Raw genomic sequence first — 21,578 nt, forward strand, 5'->3', positions numbered from 1 at the left:
TCACTCACATGATAGGTGACCTAGTCATTTCTTTGGAATTCTTATATTATGTGCTGCTGCTCCACATTAAACTTTAATAGAAGCAAAACAAGAATTCACGATTATTGGATTTAATGTCTTTCTAAGTCTCCAGTTATAGCAAGATATTACCTCTCTCCCATGGTGAGTCCATGCCCCTGTGTGAGTGCAGACAGTTGAAGAGCAGTTCCTTGACACGCATCTCTGGAGAGTAGAAAGATCCCTAGAGTTACGGCTTCCTCTGTTAGGTTGGAGCAGGACAGAGAAGGCTGCTTCTCAGGTCACCTCTCACCCCTTAGCCAAGGGGAAGGAGGAGAAGTCAATCAAGGCTACTCCCTGGTGCTCAAAGCACTGAGGACGTGCCATCATCTCCTGGAATGTTAAGGCATTTTTATTATACTTTTAAACTATTAAAGGCAATTTAAAGAATTAACTCTAATTTACTGGCTGCAAAAGTTAAAATTTATATTGATGGAGTGATTTACTATTTTCAAAGTACTTTTGCTCACTGAATTTTTTCTTCAAAATACCCATGAAGTCAAAGGATGATTGTTCCCTTCACAGATAGGGAGCTGTCACCCTGAGTCTCGCCAAGTCACACAATAGTCAGTAGCACAGTCCTCGCTGAGCGCTGTCCTGGTGTAGGGCTCTTAGTGTTAGAATGCGCTTCTTTAGGCTTGGAGAAACAACAGGACAGGATCTCCATTAGGAATGCCAATTGTCTGGTCCTCAGAGTGCTCATGTGAGTGGGCGAGGCCGGCCCTCAAGGGGCCCATGTGAGTGGGCGAGGGCGGTCCTCAAGGGGTTTGTGCCAGTGGGCATGGCCCCTTGGGGAGCTTGTCCAGCATGGTCCTGACCCTGGGGAGGGTGGGGAGCGATTGAGTCTGCGGCACTGAACCACCTGCAGAGGCTGCCACTGTCCTGAGAGTGTGGCGCCTCTGCCCTTGCCTTGGCCTCCTCCATCTCCAGGGTGCCTCCACCACATGGGCCCATTCCCGTCCTTACGCACCCTTTTCCTGGGGACAATGGATTATGGTTGCCTGATGACAAGAAGAGAACTTTTGTTTTAATAAAAATTAGCATTTGTTTGGATTAATAGTTTTTTCTTAACTTCCTTTGGACCTGATGTCTATAACCCTGTGTTTAGATCTCTTGACCAAAGTTGATTCCATAAGCTATGATTTACTGGGGACAGGGTGACACTTCTTCAGCCCACAATGGCCTCCCTGGAAATAGATTCTTTACAAACCTTTAAGAACACGTGGGTGGTACCAGGTGTTAGCAGAGTCATCTATCTGTACTCTGGGAAGAGCTGGCCTGGCTCTGGAGGTGGGTGACGACCTTCTCCCCTCTGCAGCTCTACAGGGCGTCGGCCTTGTTCGAGACCATCCGGCACGAGGCGCAGCTGAGCACCGACTGCAGACTCTCGCTCTTCGACCTACAGACGTCGTCCTACCAGGCCTTGCAGCGGGTGCTCGTCAGCCTTGGTGAGAGTGGTTGGTGTGTGCTCGCTGTCCCCAGGGTGCCCACCACAGCTCTGATGCAGTGTGATTTGATGTCACAACGGACTCTGAAGGCACAATCAGCAGTTGAACACTTCTTCCTTTATTTGACAAAGACTGATAGAGCACCTACTGTGTGCATGCCAGTGCCAGCCCTGGGGATAATAGTTCAGAGGCTCCCAGGCTGTCGAGCCATAGCTCAGGACCCATTGTTTGTGCTAAAGTGGAGAAGCCCCGGTTCTGGGAAGTTTAGCAGCCCTGGGAGCCTGAGCAGGTGTCCCTGAGACAGATGCCTGGGCCAGGAGTCCCTGACCCTCACGTTCCTTCCCTTCTTCACCTCACCTGGCTCAAGCCTCTGACCAAGGGGAAGCACCTGAGAAGACACAGGTGTCTTCCGTTTTCCCAGCACACAGCCTCCCCGACGCTGTTCAGGGAGTGTACCCTCTTGGCCTGTCCTCTGGGCTGTGACGTTCACGGTTGGGGCTCGTCCTCTCAGGCCTGCATGATCTGGGGCCCTGGGGCAGCCTGCATTCCTCTCATCCAAGCCTCAACTGTCCCCTTCCAACTCCTCGGTCGCCTGCCTCTTCCCAAAAGATATTCACTGAAACTAACAGTCTTTGAAGTTGAATGTTGGGGACTTCTCAGTAACCTGCCCTTTCCTGTGTGTAGGAACACTCAAGTTTCCCCTTGAAAAGTTAAATACTCATTGCCCAGGATTATAATTTACTGTCTATTGGAGTCACAGTGCTGAGTCTGTCCAGCACCACGGGACTGATTTTCCAGTGAGCACAGGAGCTGTCCCAGCTGTTCCCATTGATAACTTAATAGGGTAAAAGATACATTTGCACACACTCCCGTGAATGCCTACTTTGTGCCAATGCCTGAATGGTGGGCAGCAAGGCATTCTTGATGTGCCACTGCAGCCATGGCCCTGGTCCCCTGCCTCTGCATGCTCTCTCCATGGACCTGGCTCTAGCAGCTCTTCCATGCTCTTATTTACCCTGAGATCCATCCTCTGCATTGCACTGCCCACTTACAAATCAGCCCCCCTGGAAGGCAGAGGGCTCAGCATTGTTTGAGGCTTCACATCCATGAATCAGCTTTGAAGCCACATTATAGACTAGCTTCCTGCAGGAAGTGAATGAGAAGTTGGGTTGAAAGACTGGAGGAAAGCTTGAAAGAAGCAATTTTAAAGCAATAGAGACCTCAGAGGTTGAAGCCCTTTGCCCAGGGGGACTGGAAGAGAGAAGATGAGAGGGAAGTGTGCCGGAGCCAGCGTGGAATAAAGTGTCAGCTTTAATATTAACAGTGCCACTTGTCATACAGGTGCCACTTGTCATACAGGTGGTGCTTCAGGAACACCTTCACACAGAGAGCCTCGATTGATTTTGAAAGTAGCCCTTTGAGAGAGGTGGGACAACTAGTGCAATCCCTCTTTTTGAGACAAGCGCGGTGAATAGGGAAAGGGCACCCAGCAGAGGACAGGCACAGTATAGGCATGGAGGTGTCATTGGGGGACTTGGTGGGGGGGCTGGATGATGTGATGCACGAAGGGGCCACATCTAGGAGAGAGGAGCCAGAGGTGGGTCCTGCAGATCGGATGCAGGAGGAGGAGGGAAGCTGGTGAGCTCTGGGGGTGCTGGGGGCGAGGTCAGGGAGCCTCCCGGGATGAGGAGCAGAGTGGGCCATGCTCCCAGCTGCGGGGACTGTTGTGTGGCTGCAAGACAGGAAGGCCCAGTGACTTACGGTGACGTGAAATGGGTCTTGTTGAATCACAGAACAGGATTCTGTGTGTGCACCCTGCCCCCACTGGTGATCAGAGGCAGAAACGGACTCTGCAGTCTGTCACTCTAGGGGAGCAGAGGTAGGCGCGTTTCTGCCTACGGCCTAACCCAGATGCCTGTTGTCCTTGAGGGGGCTCACTCACCACGGAGCACTCAGCCTGTCCCTTTGTCTCTTAGGCCACCACGATGAAGCCCTGGCGGTAGCAGAAAGAGGTCGGACAAGGGCATTTGCTGATCTTCTGGTGGAGCGACAGACAGGACAGCAGGACTCGGACCCCTACTCCCCAGTCACCATCGACCAGATCCTGGAGATGGTCAACAGCCAGAGGGGACTGGTGCTCTACTACTCGCTGGCGGCCGGCTACCTGTACAGCTGGCTGCTGGCTCCAGGGGCAGGTGAGGCTGCTGCCCTTGGGGACCAGGCGTCTTAGCTTTGTCATGCCTGTGACCAAAAGACCTGACCAGAACAACACAGGGGAGGAAAGGCTGGTTGGTGCTCAGGGTTTCAGGGGTCAGGTCCACAGTGGGCTGACTCCATGGCTCTGGGCCCAAGGTGAGGCAGGGCATCCTGGCGGATAAAAGCTGCCCAGGACATGGCCACAAGGAAGCAGAGAAAGAGCGCCCCTGTCAGGGACAAAGGACAAAATACAAACCCCAGAGACCCACCTCCTCCAGCCACACCCTCCTTGTTCACAGTCCAGCTCAACCAATCCGTATCAGTGGATTAATCCACTGCTTAGACGATAGCTCTCCTCATCTACGCATCTCACCTGTGAACATTCTTGCATTGCATCACACATGAGCCTTGGGGACACCTCACACTTAAACCACAACATCAGGCAACAGAAACACCAGCCTCCAGAAGAAAAATCGTGAAAGGGGAAAGACTAGATGAAGGAGCCATTGTCAGGTTCCATTGTCAGGACACCGTGGATATTCCACAGTGGGACATCCAGTTAATAAGACATTCAGCTTTCCCCCTCTACCAAGAAACCGTGGCCCTCACAGTGAGTCAGGAAGCACTTGTCAGGGAAGAGCAGGAGGAAGAGGTGGCATTTCAGTAGCCGCCCTACTCTTAGGCAGCTGCTGCTCATTAACTAATAAGGAAGACGGCCACTCCTAATGAGTTCTTTCTAGATATGATTTGATAATTGTGGTCCTTTGTCACGGCAAATTTAGACTAAAATGATAATGGCAACCCTCAGTTTATAAGTCTCCAGCTTGAAATTTCTGGGTTTAACAGAACCCCCTTTTTACCAGTTTTGTTGAAAACTCTATTTTAGGGGTAAAAATCCCCTTTGATTAAATCGGCATTAAACGTTCAGGATGGAACAGTTTTGCTGAATACAGAACCACTAATTGGCTGTTAGGGCCATATTTTTTGCATAATAAAATGCTGATGGCTTTACCGCGTTGGAGACAGACCAGATCCAATTAGAGTTTATTGACTGGGGAAGTGGATCTTATAATTGGGAATCTTGAAGAATGGGCTTCTTGAATGTCTGTAAAAAGTTCAACTGCCAGTGAGAATTGACAAGATTTTCTTGAATATGTTTCTTTCCCTTTGATTTAAAAAAAGAAAAAAAATGGTGCTGGATGACAGCTCCCAGCTGCTCTTTGGTCCCGCGCCCTCGAGCCTCCGCGTTCAGTCGTCTCACTTTTATTATTGCAATCTTTCCCCTCCAAGTCCATGTTCTTACGGGCTTTCCACAAAGAACGCCCTTGCCCTGACCTTTCTATGCTAAAAGTTTTAAGTTACCATTTTCGGAGTGACCTGGTGAACGAGTGTCAGCCACAGTGGCATCCCCAAGTGTCCCCACTCCCAGAAAGCACTGGTGCTCCTGCGGAGGAGGCTGACAACTGGCAGGTATCAGGCTCTTTCTCTCTGTGGTTGTTACGTCTTGGGGACGTGATTTGACAGGTGGCATATCCAGATCCCTGTAATAATGAGCCGTGTGTAATGAGGCCCCTATTGTTTCCCTTTTCATTCCTCTTTGCTCTTAATGACACTCCGAAGCTTTCACTGGGGGCTCTAATCCAATCAGAGAGGACCGGCGTTTTCCAGGGCTGACACAGCTCATTACCACTTGAGAATCTGCCCCATGTTTATTGCCAGAGAACCAGCATGGACAGCTTTGGTTTCATGAAGACATCATTTTTTGTACCTTTAATCCATTAACGACCACTGACCAGTTAGTCTTATTTTTAAAAGGGTGTTTTTATTTGACCTTTATACTGTATGTTTATTTTTATTTGCTTTTGTGACATGACAGGTTTTTGTGACACAATTTCCACTTGGCTAATTACCTGTTTGTTCAGGATTTCAGCCTCCACAGAGAACCTACCTGGGCACGTTCATGCACAGACGCCGAGAGCAGGCCTTCCCTAGCTGGTGATTCTGCAAAGTAGGAGTTTGGAAACGCATAGGGAATAGTCTAATTACCCAGGAGCTTCTGAATGTGTCATCAGCAGCAAAGGCTGCATCTTGATTCCCTGTCATCAGGCACCACCCTTGATGGCAAAAGCTGCGGAAAGGGCACTGACCTGGGCTCAGGAGGACCTCTGGGGCGCTTTACAAAGAAGTCACGTAGCCTCGGCCCTCCCAGCCCTGCCCTCGGCCCCTCTCTCCAGCCAGTCCAACCCCCTGTGACGTTGGCTATGCCTGTCTGGTTTCAGGAATTCTGAAGTTCCATGAGCACTACCTGGGTGACAGCACCGTGGAAAACTCCAGCGACTTTCAGGCCAGCAGCAGTGCAGCTCTCCCAACGGCAGCCAGCTCCGCCCTGGAGCAGCACATCGCCAGCGTCCGCGAGGCCCTGGGGGTGGAGTCTTACTACTCGAGGTAGGAGCGCGACGTCCCAGGCCACCTCAGTTAACTCTCAGGCCTCTGTTCTATAAGTCTCCTGTTTGGACTGGTACCCGGAACCCTGTGGAAATCACGCGTTTGTGCGCCATCTATGCACGGCTGCTGAGGCAGAGCAAGTCTGTCCCCGGTGTGCAGCCCTGGGGGCCGTCTTGATTCTTCTTGGTAATTTCCCTTCAGATGGGAAGGGCCTCGTCAGAGACGCCCATTCCCTGAGCAGAGTGTGTAGACTGTTCAAAGTGAGCATGACTTTGAACGTGGCAGACCAACTAATTAAAACTGAGGCTGGTTTTGGTTTGTAAACAGATGATAATGAGTGAGTTTGGACTGTCGCTGATGGCCCATTGGAGAGCATGAGTAAGGGAGTTGTGCACTGCTGCCTGTGGAGGCGCTCAGGTGAAAGGAGCTGAACTCCAAATACCAAAAACAGAGAAGGCAAGTGCCTCCTGCCAGGCTTGTGAAGGTCTCAGCTCAGGGTACATTTGCTCATAGTGATTGACTGTTGAACACACGGGAGATAGTTTCCACAAACACCTGTGTCTGGTTACAGCACCAGAAGAGGGTACCATGGTGCCAGGCACCCAGCTTAGCTTCCCTGGGCCCCTCAGTCCTCCAGGCATGAACCCCCGTGTCCAGTAGCTCTGGTGGTGGAGAATCTGCTCTTCCTTGCTACAGGTCCAAGGACAAATGTCGGCTTGTTCCCCACCCCACCCCCGCCCCAATGGCATCTGCAGTCGTCACAGTCCTGAGCTGTCTCCACGACTAGTCCCCGTAGAGATGCTTTGCCCCAACTCTGTGTGTGGTGGTCGTTTCCAGAAGCCACACTGGTCTGTGGGGTGCTTATGAAGTTGGGGGAGGTTCTTGGGTGGGATAATCATGCATGAAATATCAAGATCTGGTCCAGCCCCTGGTTCAACAGAAGCCAGCACTGGAACAGGTGGCCCTGCAGGGTCAGAGCCTGGGTCAGAGCAGTCAAGAATTCCCCCCCAACCTTCTAGGCCAGGTGTGATCTGTTTTTAATTATCAAAATCAATATCATATTTTGAGAAAATAGCCAAGGCAGGTAAGAATGTCATTCTGTAGCTTCTGGTTTTGTGAAGTATGAACAGGCCTTAGCCACGCGCACACAGTGCTCTGATTTGCCTTGACTGCTGGGCGTCCCAGAGTGCCCTGTCCTTACGCCCGGGCAACAGTATGGCGATTACAAGGGTTGACAGTGCGGTGACCCCCACACCCTTGGGTGTATGACTGCCCTCTGAGATTTAAGTTACAAATGCTCCAGACTAGGTCAGACTAGCGGTATGCAAAGCCGCGTCAGCAGAGAGAAAGGCGGGTGGGCCTGTGTGATCAGACTGGCCATCAGAGGAGATCCCGTCTGAGGAAGGGGTGGGGGAAGTGGTCAGCAGGCAGGGAGGGACAAGGGACCGAGTCAGCAGGGCCGATTCCTGCAACAAGCCCGTTCGGGGCACTATCAGGAGGACAGAGGATCGTGTCCCATTGGCAAGGCTGCTCCACGGTGGCAAGCGGTTGCCATGTTCTTCTTCATTCCCCTTCTGCCTCGTCTTCCTCCCATAAGGCCCAGTATCCACAGTGTACAGGGCTCGTCATGCACAAAGCAGACGTGGCTCCCGCTCTCACTGACCTGGGAAACAGTAAAAAATAATAATAGCAAAAAAGACAGCCTACAAATAGTTAATTAAAATTGTGGTAAGAGTTTAAATGAAAGTGCAGGGTGTAATGAGGTCCAGGCTGTGGTGAGGTGGGAAGACCTGTAGTGGGAGCAGTGGAGGCTTCTCTGAGTGGGGACAGTAGCAGAGCCAGAGGAGTGATAAGAAATAAGCTGCAGACAGACAGTGGCCCAGGCACTGGGCACAACCCTTGGTGGAGAAGTCCCACCACCATGACTGCTCCAAGCCTCGCGTCCTGCCCATCTCTCTGGTGATCATTTGGTTTTTCCTGTAAAAACACTTGTCTGTAAAAGTCATTATTCCAGTAATAACTGGAATTCTAGTGGGTCAACTCTCTTTGTGCTTAGCCAATGAAAGTTCACTCCAGAGGCAAAATCCCGCCTCTGTGGGCACATTAGCAAGGTCAGTCAGGTTTATCAGACTTAGAAGGCCCCAGTCCTGAGCCTGAACTAAGACCTGAAGGTGCCTGGGTGTGCGCACCTGCCACCCCTCCACATGCTCAGGGGTCTCTGTGCACTCCCTTCCACAGAGAACAGCCCAGCCCAGACCACTGAGGGGGCTTCCCCAGGGGAAACACAGACGCACTGGATCCCAGCTGTCGGGTATCGAGACTAACGCTCACCGTGAGAAGGAAGGGGACTCGTGGTGGTTGAGCTCCCAACACTTGTGCCCAAGCAGTTCCTTTATGAGGCTGAAGGCTGAAAAAGTCTGTTCCCAGGGGTCTTTTCCACCGAAGAGTGGCTTGGGGTTATAGTTCAGCTCTTCCTCACTGGAAGGGAGAAGGGAGGGCTGGAACTTGCTGGAATTCCCCATGTTAGTGTTTCCTTCCACCTAGAGCAGAGGCTAAGTTAGGATGAGTCTTCAGGGACTGCAGCATACCCTGTGGCTTGGGCTGCCCTCTGTAGCTCGGATCCCCCCTTGCACCACCAGGAATGAGGACTTGCCTGTCATTTTGGAGATGTGTATTCATGCACCTCTGGGTTCAATCCTGGTACCAAAAAATGAACAAACAAACAAACAAACAACTGTATTCATAGTTTGTGAGTTAACTCATGTTCCTGATTTTGATAGTAAAGTTGAACACTTCATTGGCATGGTTTGAATTTAATGGAATGGAATTTTTGTGAGATTCTGGTTTCTGCCTCACAATTTCATGAAGAGAGTTAAGAAAATCTCAATGACATGTCCCCCCCCCCTTTTTTTAGTTGTTGATGGACCGTTATTTTATTTATTTGTATGTGGTGCTGAGAATTGACCCCAGTACCTCACACATGCTAGGCAAATGCTCTACCACTGAGCCACAACCCCAGCCACGACATATCCTTTTTCATCTATTAAATTAGTAAATATTTTGGAAGCTATATTTCTCAATGATTAGAAGGGTACAGGGAATGACCAGGCGTATTCCCTAGGAGTCTAATAAACAGGTTTATCCTTTCAAAAAACGGTTTTCCAATAATATTAAAATTCTTTAAAATGTTTGTGTCTTTTCACTCCCAAATTCTCCATTTGAGAACTGGAGCAAAGATATGTACATAGGAATATTTATCATAGGCCTATAATATTATAGAGAGAGGGAACACCGCCTGCATATCCAATTGAATGTCAAACAGATTACATTCATCCAATATATTATTGCTATTAAAATTATCTTTATAGAGATTTTTGATCATATAGCCAAATATTTGTGGAAAAATATTAAGTGAAAAAATAGGATATAGAATTACTTTGTATAGTATAATTTTAGTTTTTCAATATATGCAAAGTAATGCAATTGAAAAGAAAAAATTCTTGGAAGGAAATAGGGCGTAGTACTAGTGCTAATTATAAGTGGATGGTTATAATTATGGATTATGCTTATTATTTTATTCATTCTTAATTTTTATGTGTTTTTATGGTGGAAATATATTATTTTTGAAATTAGAAATAAATAGCTACGAACAAACAACTCTGCCATTCAAAAGGGGGGCAAAAAACCTTCCTGTAATTTTACTTCATAGAGAATAACACCCAAATTTGAAAGCCTGTCACCAGAATCTGCTCCTAGGAGGACATTTCAGATCCTTGTGGAGACTGTGCCTGCCTCAGCTGCTACACCTTCCCCGCACTGAGTGTGCTCTGTCACTTGTCCCTCCACTCCAGCTTGGGTGCCTCTGGGCTCTGGGTCTGTAGCTATCCACTAAACATCTCTGTCTGGGCATCTTCTAATCTAAAATTTCTAATGCCCAACTCCTGAGTTTCCTATTTCTACCCCCATCTTTACCCAGTTCTTGTATCATCATGTAAAGAAGATCATCACCTGTTACTCTCTTTCCCTCATTTTCCAACCCATAAGTAAATCTTGCAGATTCTCCCTATAAAATTCATTCTGAACAACCTGCCGACTCTGAACTATGAAGAAATAAAACATGTGAACAGATTTATATCTAGTAAGGAGATTGAATCATTAATCCAAACCTCCCAATAAAGAAAGTCCATGACCAGGACCAAACATGTAAAGAGAATGAACACTGATTCTTCTCAAAGTCCTTCAGACAAGTGTGAAGGAAGAATCAATCCAAACTCATTTCATGACACCAGAATTACCCCAATACCAAGATCTGACAAAGACACCACAAGAAAACGATGGATTGATGCAGAAATCCTCAAAAAATACTGCAAACAAAGTCAACAACATATAAACAGATACTAGAGCATGACCAAGTGGGATTGATTCTTGAAATACAAGGATGGTTCAGCATGGGAGTCAGTCAGTATAATGCACGACACTAACAGAACGAAAGACCAAAGAGCACATGCTTATCTCGGTTGGTGCAGGAAAAAGGATTTGTAAAATGCAACATTTTTTCATGATAAAAACACAAAATAAGGTAGGAACAGGAAGAAATTACAACATAAAGAACAGCCACATATGAAAAGCCAAGCTAACATTATATTCGATTGAAAAACTGAAACATTCTTCCTAAAATCAAGAACAAGAAAAGGTTGGCTTGGTTTGCCACTTTTATTCAAGATAAAACTGGAAGTCCTGGTCAGAGAAGTTAGGCAAGGGAAGGGGTTAAAATGTACCCAAACCGGGAAGGAAGTAAAAAGTAAAATAATCTCTGCTCACAAATGACCTGATCTTTGTAAAAAACCCTAAAGTCCACCCCAAACCTGAGTCCTAATAAACAAATCCAGCAAAGTTACATGATATAAAGAAATCAATTGTGTCTCTACAGACTAGCAGTGAATAATCAGAGAATGAAGTTAAGAAAATAAGCCAATTACAATAGCATCAGAAAAAATAAAATACTCAGGACTTAACCAAGAAGGCAAAAAGACTGATACACTTTAAAAAATTACAGAATGCTACTAAAAGAAATTAAGCCATAGATAATGGGAAGCCATCCCATATTCATGGATTAAATGTTCATACTACCCAAAGCATTCTACAGGTTCAATGAAACCTTTACCAAAATCCCAGTGGTATTTTTTTTGCAAAATCAAACAAGCAAGCAAAAAAGTTCAGTAATTCATATGGAATCTTAAAGGACTCAGCATAGTCCAGATAAATCCAGGGACACTTTATCACCGAGCTACATCCCCAATACATTTTATTTTTAAAATTTATTTTAGTAGAGCATGATAGTCATCCATAATAGTTTAGTTCATCTGACAAAATCATACATGCATAGAATTTGATTGACTCCATTTCAGTCCCTGATCCCCACAACCCTGACCACAAATTTCCCTTCCCTTCTCCTTCCCCTATTCTTCTTCCTCTACTCTGCTGATCTTCCTTTAACTCATTTATTTATTTTGATTGGTGCTTTACACATACACATAAAGGTGGAAATCACTGTGGTATATTTACATATGCTTGTAGGGTAATTTTTTCACATTTCCTCCCCTTTCCCATGCCTCTTCTCTTCCTCTTGATCGCCTCCTCCTACTGCACTGATCTTCCCCATATTTTCTTGATATCTGGCCCCCCACACACACTTTTCCCCTTTATTTTGCTTTAGCTTTCACATATGAGAGAAAAAATTTGATCTTTGATTCTCTGAGTCTGGTTTATTTCACTTAGCATGATGTTCTCCATATCCATTCATTTACCAGCAAATACCATAAATTCATTCTTATTTATGGCTGAACAATACTCCATATATACTACATTTTCTTTATCCATTCATTTATCTGTTGACAGGCACCTGGGCTAATTCCATAATTTGGCTATTATAAATTGCAATGTTATAAATATTAGTGTGCCTGTATCACTATAGCAGGCTGATTTTAGTTCTTTTGGGTAAATACTGAGGAGTCGGGTAGCTGGGTCATATGGTGATTCCATTCCTAGTTTTTTGAGGAACCTCCACACTGCTTTCCATAGTGGCTGTACTAATTTGCAATTCTACCAGAAATGTACAAGTATACTTTTTTCCTTACATCCTTACCAGCAATTATTATTATTTGAATTTTTTTGATCATTGCCATTCTGACTGAAGTGAGGTGAAATCTTAGTGTAATTTTGATTTGCATTTCTCTGATTGCTAGAGATATTGAACATTTTTCATATGTTTCTTATACATTCATTGCTTTTAAGAAATTTCTGTTAATTTCTTTTGTCCATTTATTAATTAGGTGGTACTAGTAGTAGTAAAAGTAGTAGTAGTAGTAGTAGTAGTAGTAGTAGTAGTAGTAGTAGGTTAAGCTTTTTTAGTTCTGTATATATTCTGAATATTAATTCCAAGCCAGAAGAGTAGCAAGCAGGATTTTCTCCCATCCTGTAGACTCTCTGTTCACACTCTTAATCATTTCCTTTCCTGGGCAGAAGCTTTTTAATTTGATGGCATCCCACTTATTGATTCTTGGTTTTATTTCTTGAGTTTCAAGGTTTGTTTATTTTTTTTAAAGAAGTTGGTGCCTACATCAATATGTCGGCATGGTGACCCTATGTTTTCTTCTAGCAGTTGCAAGGTTTCTGTTCTAATTCCTAAGTCTTTGATCCATTTTGATTTGACTTTTGTGCAGGGTGAGAGATAGGGATCTAGTTTAATCCAACGTATGGCTTTCCAATTCTCCCTGCCCTTTGTTTTTAAAAGGCTCTTTTCTCCAACATAAATTTTGTCACCTTTGTCAAGTATCAAGTGATTGTAAGTAGGTGTGGGTCTGTCTCTGTGTCTTCTATTCTCCTCCATTATTCTTCATGTTTATTTTGAGATGACAGTGTTGGGATGCTTCCTGCATTCCTAATTTCTCTTCTTGCTCAAGTTTGCAGGCAATCCTGGGTCTCCTATTCTTCCAGATGAATTCAAGTACTTTTTTTTTCTAGTTCTATTAAGCATGTTCTTCGTATGTTCATGGGGATTGCATTCAATCTGTATGTTGTTGGCCATTTTGACAATATTAATTCTGCCTAAGAACATGGGAAGTCTTTCCATCTTCCAAGGTCTTCTTCAATTTATTTCTTTAGTGTTCTGTAGATTTCATTGTAGAGGTCTTTTACCTCTTTTGTTACATTGATTCCAGTTTTTTTTTTTTTTTTTTAGGCTATTGTGGATGGGATAGTTTTCCTAATTTGTCTTTCAATGGATTAATCTTAAGTTTAAAGAAAAGAAAAGAAACAGCTAGAGGCCTTATACTCCCTGATTTCAAACATTATCACAAAACTACAGTAATCAAAACAGTAGACACTTGCATAAAGACACACACACACACACACACACACACACCACTGAAACAGGACAGAGAACATAAAAATGAACCCTTATGTGTGTGGTCAGAGGACCTTTGACAAGGGTACCAAAGCTACACAGTGGGAAAGGACAGTCTCTTCAGCAAACAGTATCAGGAAAACAGGATATCCACATGCAAAAGAATGAAATGGGCCCCTTACCTCACACCACACACAAACACGAACTCAAAATGGAATAAAGACCTGTTTAGTCAGCTTTTTTGCTGCTATGACCAAAAGACCTGACAAGAACAACTAGAGGAGGAAAAATTCATGCCCAGGAAATAAGTTGGACACACATTGTGTGAGTCCTCTGAGGACTCCACAGCAGCCCAACTCTTAGAAAGTGGAGGAGTGCTGGTCAGCAGAGAGGTAGATGGGGAAGGAGCTGTTCAATGGCTCTGGAGTTTCCTGATTTGAACAAGTTCTAGAGATTGTCACACAGCAAGGTATATAGAGTTAATATTACTGTTCACTAAAAATGGCTAAGGTAGTAAATCTCCTGTGCTTTTTACTATAGTCACCTATTAAAATGCATTTTTAGCTGGACGCGGTGGTGCACGCCTAAAATCCCAGCAGCTAGGAGGCTGAGGCAGGAGGATCACGAGTTCAAAGGCAGCCTCAGCAGATTAGTGAGGCACTTAGCAACTCAGTAAGACCCCTTGTCTAATAAAATTTATATATATATATATATATAGAGAGAGAGAGAGGGGGGGGGCGGGGGGGGCTGTGGATGTGGCTTAGTGGTTAAGCACCCCTGGGTTCAGTCCCAGTACCAAAATAATAACAACAAAATGACTTTTTAGTCCCTCTGCCTCTCCTTCCAGGGCTCTCAGCAGGGTGCAGTTGCTGTCTCCTGCCCCTGAGCCTCTGCCACGCCCTCCTCTTGCCTCTCTTGTCCTTCCCCACTCCTGGACCTCCCATTCCCTTTAGCCAGACTGGTCCTGCCCAGGTATGTTTGGGTCTCTGTTACCTTGCCCTCCCACCCGTCACAAACCCAACAGGCACACTCGAGTCCCCTGAGGGTTCAGAGAGCCTTTAGATTCCAGCTCCCTTTGGTTACACCTGAACCCCGTGTGATCAGCCTCTGCCACATTCAACAGCCTGGAGCTGGGTTGCACCTGGCGACTTCCCATGGGGCCCAGCCTCCCTTGCCCTCCTGTGAGGAGGCACCAGGGCCATTCTCGCCTTAGACTTCTGTACTCGCTTCCTTCCCTTCGTAAAGTTCTTCCCCTGCCCTTCCGGTGGCTGATGCTTTTCACATTTCAAATTCCTGTGGAAACACTCCCTTTCAGATGCTCCCGCCCAGTCTCTCCTGCTCTGTGCACCTGCCCCACCTGCAGCCCCAGACACAGGAGGCGCTTAGTCAGTGCTGGAATGAGGGCCCATCTCTTCTGCGAGAGCTGTGTCATCTCCTGCAGAAATTCTGACCACCCTCTGCCCTGTTCAAACCTCACTGTTTCCACCGGAACAGCCCTGCTCCTTAGTAGTCCAGCTCAGGTTCCCCTCTGTGCCGCCTAGTAACAGTGCTTCCTCAGCTCCTCTTGTTTCGTAATCTGGTGGTTTGCACATCCTCCCAAGCAGATGGCAGCACCCTGGGGAGCAGGTGCTGTGTCCCCACCCTGAATTCTCACCAGGCCATGCCCAGCCCGTGGTGGGACATAGGTGATTGGAATGTAGTCACCAGAAGATGTGCTCTGAGCAGACTGTTCCTGCTGGCTGGTTACTGCTTCTCTGGTGGTTGTAAAATGCACCGCGCCCCTAGAAATTGAGTCCCTGCGCCTTGGGGGATACCTTCATTCAATTACCCGCCACTCGCCACCGTGTCCTTGTTATTCTACAGACCGTTTTGCTCTCCTTAATGGCATCTTGCTGCTGAAAGGAAGTAAAATGCTACAAAGGAGTTTCTGAAAATGGATTTAAAAACAAAAGAATTGCTTTTATTAAGTGTTTAATAGAAACTTCCAGTCCCTTCCTCCCCGATCAAAGGAGGAGGGGATGGAAACCACTCTGCAGACTGTGAACCTCCCGTGAGGAAGATGGCATGAATTTCAAAACACATCTTCAGTTTTTAACCCTGACGTGTAGCCAGACTCTTGCAGCATAGAGGCTGCTCTCTGGGCACCTGGGGCAGTTCAGTGGCCTTCGGGGAGCCGAGGACTGGTTAGCACACCAGCAGGGCTGAGTTCAGTAGCAGACACGTTGCAGAAGCGTTCCCAGGGGCTGTGAGTGAATCGCAATTGTGGGCTTCCTTTAATGGGGTGAGCAGTCCTGCATTGGGAGGGAAGGTTACACCCTAGTAACTGTAAACTATCGCTGTGATTTTTCCTCCCATTTGGGGCTTTTCCATAGTCAGAGTTGGTTTTGCAATCAGAGGCATTTTCTTATTTCAAGACACTGATTCATTTAGATCGCGCTGCTTCAAATATGCTGACGACTCCTTTGGTTCTACTCTGAGAACAAGCAGCAGATATTAACGAGTCTGATCATACAGGCACTGGAGGTGACATGGGAGACCATGGGGCCCACAGGCTTTCTGCCATGTGGCTGGTGGGCAAGTGAGTGGGCACAAACCCAACAGCAGAAGTTTGGCATCACCCTCTAGTGGCGAAGAATCACGGACCCTTTGTGTGTTAGGCGTGAGGCCCAAGGGAATGCTTGCCTGGAGGGGAGAGTGATCAGAGCTGTGCTGTGAAGAGTGCAACATCTGGGACCAACCCACGTGCCATCAGTGAGAAGGCTGATGAGCAAATGGTGGCGCGTCTCCAAATGGAATATTAGGCAGCTTTCAAAAACAAATGAGCTGGGCTGGGCATGTGGCTCATCGGTGGAGCGCTTGCCCAGCATGTGTGAGGTACTGGGTTCGATCCTCAGCACCACATTAAAAATAGATAAAGACAAGGACAGGGTAGGGACGAAGAGCTTGAGACGAAGATTTTCATTAACAGGGTTGAGAGGTGGGAGGGAAAGGAAACGAGAAGGGGAATCGCATGGAAATGGAAGGCGATCCTCAGGGTTATACAAAATGACATATAAGAGGAAAGGAGGGGTAAGACAAGATAATTCAAATGGAAGAAGTGATTTACAGTAGAAGGGGTAGAGAGAGAAAAGGGGAGGGGAGGGGAGGGGAGGGGGGATAGTAGAGAATAATACAGACAGCAGAATACATCAGACACAAGAAAGGCAATATGTCAATCAATGGAAGGGTAACTGATGTGATACAGCAATCTGTATACGGGATAAAATTGGGAGTTCATAACTCATTTGAATCAAACTGTGAAATATGATGTATGAGGAACTATGTAATGTTTTGAATGACCAACAATAAAAAAAAAAAAATAAAAAAAAAAAAAAAAAAAAAAAAAAAAAAAAGAAAAAAAAAAAAAATAGATAAAGTAAAGGTTTCCATCTACAACTAAAAAAAATTTTTTTAATTACCAAAGAAATGAAAACAGGCAATGCAAGAGGGAAGGGCGACACAAACCAGATTATGATTACTGCAATCCCAAAAAAATCCCCCCAAAAAAGAAAATGAAGGGTTCTTATGCAACTTGATCGCAAAAGCAAGATTGCAATTATTACACATATAATCTGTTCATAGACTGAGTGATGTTATTTGATCTGTTCTTCAGGGTGGGAACCCAGGTACTGACTACTGTGTCATTGCTACCTCATTAGCCCCACTCTGGTTGGAAAAAAACGATCTTCATAGACTTATTTTCTAATTCTGGCTTTTTGTTAATGGAGGCCATCCTCCCAATTAATCCAAACTGATAAGATTTTGCTTTAATAAGACAAATTTTATTCTTACCACAAATCCTTTCCAGAACTCAGTGGAGAAAAAGTAGATATCCTGTTTTTTGGCATTGATATTGTCCCTTAAACAGCTTCGGATTTCATAGTGAGCGGGTAGTACCGCTTTGGAATGTTTCATGAGCACCTAGTGTGTGCCAGGCTGAAGCCGGGCCTGGACTGGGAGCTTGGCGGCGGCGGGGGTCCTCAGCCTTCTAGGAGCGACAGAGTGGGATGCAGCAAGTTGTGAATGACGAATCTGCCACGCGGGAAGAGCTGAGCTAAAGGTGGGAATACTGAGGCCCCGCCTCACTCTGTCTAACCGAGGACAAGGGGATGGTTCTAGAGACATCGGAGGAGACATCTGAGGGGAGAAGGTGCATCCCAGGCAGGAGCTCCTCATCTGCGGAGGGAGGGGGCGTGGCCTCCAGTGTCGAGTGGCATCTGGGAGAGGAAGTGGATCTGCCCTTGCTGCAGGAGCCCTGCCGAGTTTCCCCATCCAGGCCCTGGGCGTCTGCCTCCTGGGACTCACCTCTTTCTTTCAAGATCCAAGGCCCCCTCGGATGGGGCTTGCCTGGCTCAGCCTGCCTTGTGGGGGCTGGGCCCCAAAGGGCAGGCACAGCCTCGGCCTCGGACTCGGTCACATCTGATTGAAGGAGATAAGATGCCGCCAGGTTGGGCCCGGAGCACCATAGGAACACAGGGGCCAAGCGCAGGGTCTCCCCCGACTCCCCCACCTGGGTTCCTTCCCAAAGCCTGACAGCGGTGGAGCTCTGAAGGTTCTGGAAGCTCTCGGGTAGCAAGGTGGTGGGCGTGGCTGGCTTTCCCCTGGCCTCCGAGGCAGTCTGTGTGGAGTCCCCTTTGGGGTTTCTCCTGACCTTTTTTGTAAAGCAGGTGTGTTGAAATCACCGGATCTCTGAGTTCTCCCATTGTCCACAGGAGGATTGTCCACAGGAGGGGTAACCTGGTGAGTGACGGGATGACCGTAAAGAAGTAGATCTGCTGATTCAGGAAAACCTTCGGGAGCCTGCCCCTGGGCGTGTGCAAGGGCGTGGGACCTTAATGGCTGGGGCTGCCTGCTGCCCCTGCCGTGGGGCAGGGGCCAGCTTGTAGTGTCAGAGCTGCTGTGGAGCACCCGACCTCCCCACTGTATCTCTTGTCCCAGATGCTTAGTTTGTGGTCCCAAAGCTTGGGGTAGTGTTTTTTCTAGAATGAGGGTCTGGGGAAGGGGCAGCCGGTTCTGAGACTCCTGACCAGTCCAGACGTCCAGTCTCTCTGGGATCCCTGTCAGCAGTGAGCTGGGTGTTGCCACAACCAATTGTGGAGAAGCTCTTTCAACTTATCAAATCTCAATATCCCTGGCTTTGTATATCCTGCCCTTTGCCCCAGTGAAACTCCCCCGTCTTCTCTTTCTCATTGATCGCACACAGCTTTATTTAGCAATCAATATTTAAGACATTTAATACATAACTCTTGACTTATCTTGCTTTGAGAAAATAACCCCAGAAGACAGTCACCAAGTTCTCCTTTGAAGTGGCTGAAATAAGCATTGTTTTTCATCCTGTTTGTGCTTTTGATTCTGCACAGTAGTCAGAAGGCCTGGAGGGGTGACCTTCCTACAAGGGGTGCCTTTGACGGCGGCAGACCCCACTTGTGCTGTGCTAGTCAGATGTTCCCTGATAGTGCCACAAGGCATCCCAGGATTCCATGGACTTAGAGCCCCAAGCATGTATCTCTTGCCCTCAGTCTGCAGGTCACCTGGTGGCTCTGCCTCCCAGTGCCCATTGGGTTTGGGTCAGCGCCCTGTGCAGTGTCCTATGGCTAGTGGGGCCTGAGGAGGACTCTTCTGGCAGAAGTCAGGACTGCAAGAGATCCGGCAAAACAAGGAGGCTCATCCACAGCTCCACGTGCCCTCATCTGCTCACATTCCCTAGGCCAGAGCACATCAGGAGCACGTCCCAGCATCTGAGGGCGGGATGCGGTCCTCCCACGGGGTGACGTGTGTGGACCAGGGCTCCCGCCTCCCACTCACAGAGTCAGGGTCTCCCTCAGGCTCCCTGTGCTGTGTTCCCTGTAGCAGCCCAGGGAGGACATTTCTCTGCTCAGCTCTGCCAGTACCTGCCACAGCCAGGTGTGGGTGAGGACCTGCAGGCCCTCCTTCCGCTTCTGGGGCTCTGGGCACCCTTGATCCTTGCACTTTCCCTTGGAAACTGAGTCTGTCCGAAGGACACAGATGTACCTCCCTGGATGTTGTCACCCTTAATTTTTAGGCTTACCTCCCCTTGCCCCCCAGGAATTCCACCGGCTGGGCACATCCAGAACCAGAGCCCCTCTCAGCACACCTGCTGGGCTTGTTGTTAGACCCAGCGTTGTTTGAGTGCTTTAAAGCCTCGTCTTTTTTCCCCCAGTTCCTTAGTTTTCCTTAGTTTCGAGGCTCTTGCAACATTTGTCCCTAAATCTCCCTTTCCTTTATTGCCATCTGTTTTTTTCAGTGACTGGCTGTAGTCTGATCTTGCCTGTCTGCTCCTAGAATCCTCCCTTGTCACCTGTGGTGGGCTGGCTCTAACCAGAACATGCCCTGGGACCTGGTGGCCTTCCTGCCTCCTGTCCTGGGGGTGCCTCTGGTCCTCTGCTGCCCAAGGCCATTTCTATGAGTTCACTGCCATCCGCCTGCTCTCATGCAGTGGCCACACACACTGGTGTGGCTGAGGGGTGCCATCAGGCCAATCCTTCCATACCGAGTGGCCCAGTCTACCTCCCGATGCCAGCCCTCTGTTCCAACAGAGCCAGCTTCCCCTGTCCCCTGTGCCCCATGCATTTTTCAGTAAGCTTGTGGTGGCCGTGTGCTCTGTTCTTCTGTCCTTGGGGTCCTCGGCCCACCCCCAGGGCGTGTCCCTTTCTAGCAATCTTACGCTCCAGGTGCTGCAGGAACTGCTCACCCTGGTGGGGACCCCGACAGGGCTGGACTGGCTGAAGAGGAGGGCGCCTGCAGGGGACTCGCCCACCTGTGCTTCGCCTCCTCTCCCAACCAGGATGCGGAGAGCTCTGGACACACAGTATGTGGAACTGTGGCCTACACTGTGATGAGTGCCCTCGAGGCCAGAGAGGACTGGGCGGTGTGCATCCGGTCTCTGAAGGGCCAGCACCTGGCAGTGCCTAGGCCAGAAGAGGCCTTGGGGATGCTGATTGAATGAGTGGACAAGTGGGGACGAACCCCGCCTTCTCCTGAACACGCAGGCCAAGAGCATTGTCAGCAGATGGTCAACACGTCGTCAACGTGACAAAGGGTGGCCCAAGTGATAACATGTATCTCATAGTCACCCTGTTTCTCTAGCCTCCTCCTACCCCTAAGGAGTGTCGTGAAGGCATGATCTCACCCCAGATGCCCAGGGAGGTGGGCTTCCCTCCATCAGACAGCGAGCGGCACCTCCACGGTGCAGCCTCACCTCCAGGCCAGCACCCGAGACGCCTGATTCCCACTAGCACGTGAGGTCAGGACTTGTTGAGGTGTCACAAGGGGCGAGATGTCCTTCCCTGGCTTTCAGAAGACTTATGTTAATGCAGCAAGGAGTCGCTGCTAACAAGCAGGGAGAGACAGAATTGACGTAAGATCTGTCACTTTGAAAAACACGCCTGCTGATGGAGACCGAGTCACCGTCATACGCTCATCTTTTTCTTATTTCTGTGTGCACTCCCCGCTAATTAAGAGACATCGTGAGATGACACTTCATTTTCTGGTCCTAATCAGAGGCTCCTGGATTTAGAAAGGGACTGAGCACCCTTCCAGCTCTCACTGGGCTGCAGCACAAACTCCTTCGAATTCCCAGGTCCCAGCACTGGGCCGCCTCAAGCCGCCACCCGCTGGGGACTTCAGCTTGCTTTCTGGTCCTCACCTCCTGTCTCACAGGTGCACCAAGCAGCAGTGATGCTTCCACAGAAAACCAAGTGTGAGGGTGACGGAAGAATCTAGCTGGGAGATAACGTGCAGGTCGCACTGCAGGCATTTATTTATATAGATTTATTTATTTACTTATTTATTAATTTAGACTGATGAGGGTCGCGTATTGATCATCACCTCAAGGCTAGAGACAGCCTTTCCTTGATGAAGATTAAATGGGAAGAGTGAGTGACACATGACATCGATTTCCAGCTTTAGCTCTCCCTTCAAACCATCCCTCTGTCTTCTGGACTTGCTTCTTCAGGATATTTTAGATG

General features: G+C 47.9%; 1 protein-coding gene across 1 annotated transcript in view; it reads left to right on the forward strand.

The window, feature by feature from the left end:
- Ttc28 (tetratricopeptide repeat domain 28) overlaps positions 1–21,578 on the forward strand; it is a 595,992-nt gene that overhangs the window by 507,369 nt on the left and 67,045 nt on the right. The window contains exons 10-12 of the mRNA XM_026412187.2: positions 1,376–1,505; positions 3,482–3,700; positions 5,981–6,146. Of these exons, the coding sequence (XP_026267972.2) occupies positions 1,376–1,505; positions 3,482–3,700; positions 5,981–6,146 (515 nt within the window). The remainder of the gene's footprint in view (positions 1–1,375; positions 1,506–3,481; positions 3,701–5,980; positions 6,147–21,578) is intronic.

The sequence above is a fragment of the Urocitellus parryii genome, chromosome 3 (assembly GCF_045843805.1).
Source record: "Urocitellus parryii isolate mUroPar1 chromosome 3, mUroPar1.hap1, whole genome shotgun sequence".
NCBI lineage: Eukaryota > Metazoa > Chordata > Mammalia > Rodentia > Sciuridae > Urocitellus > Urocitellus parryii.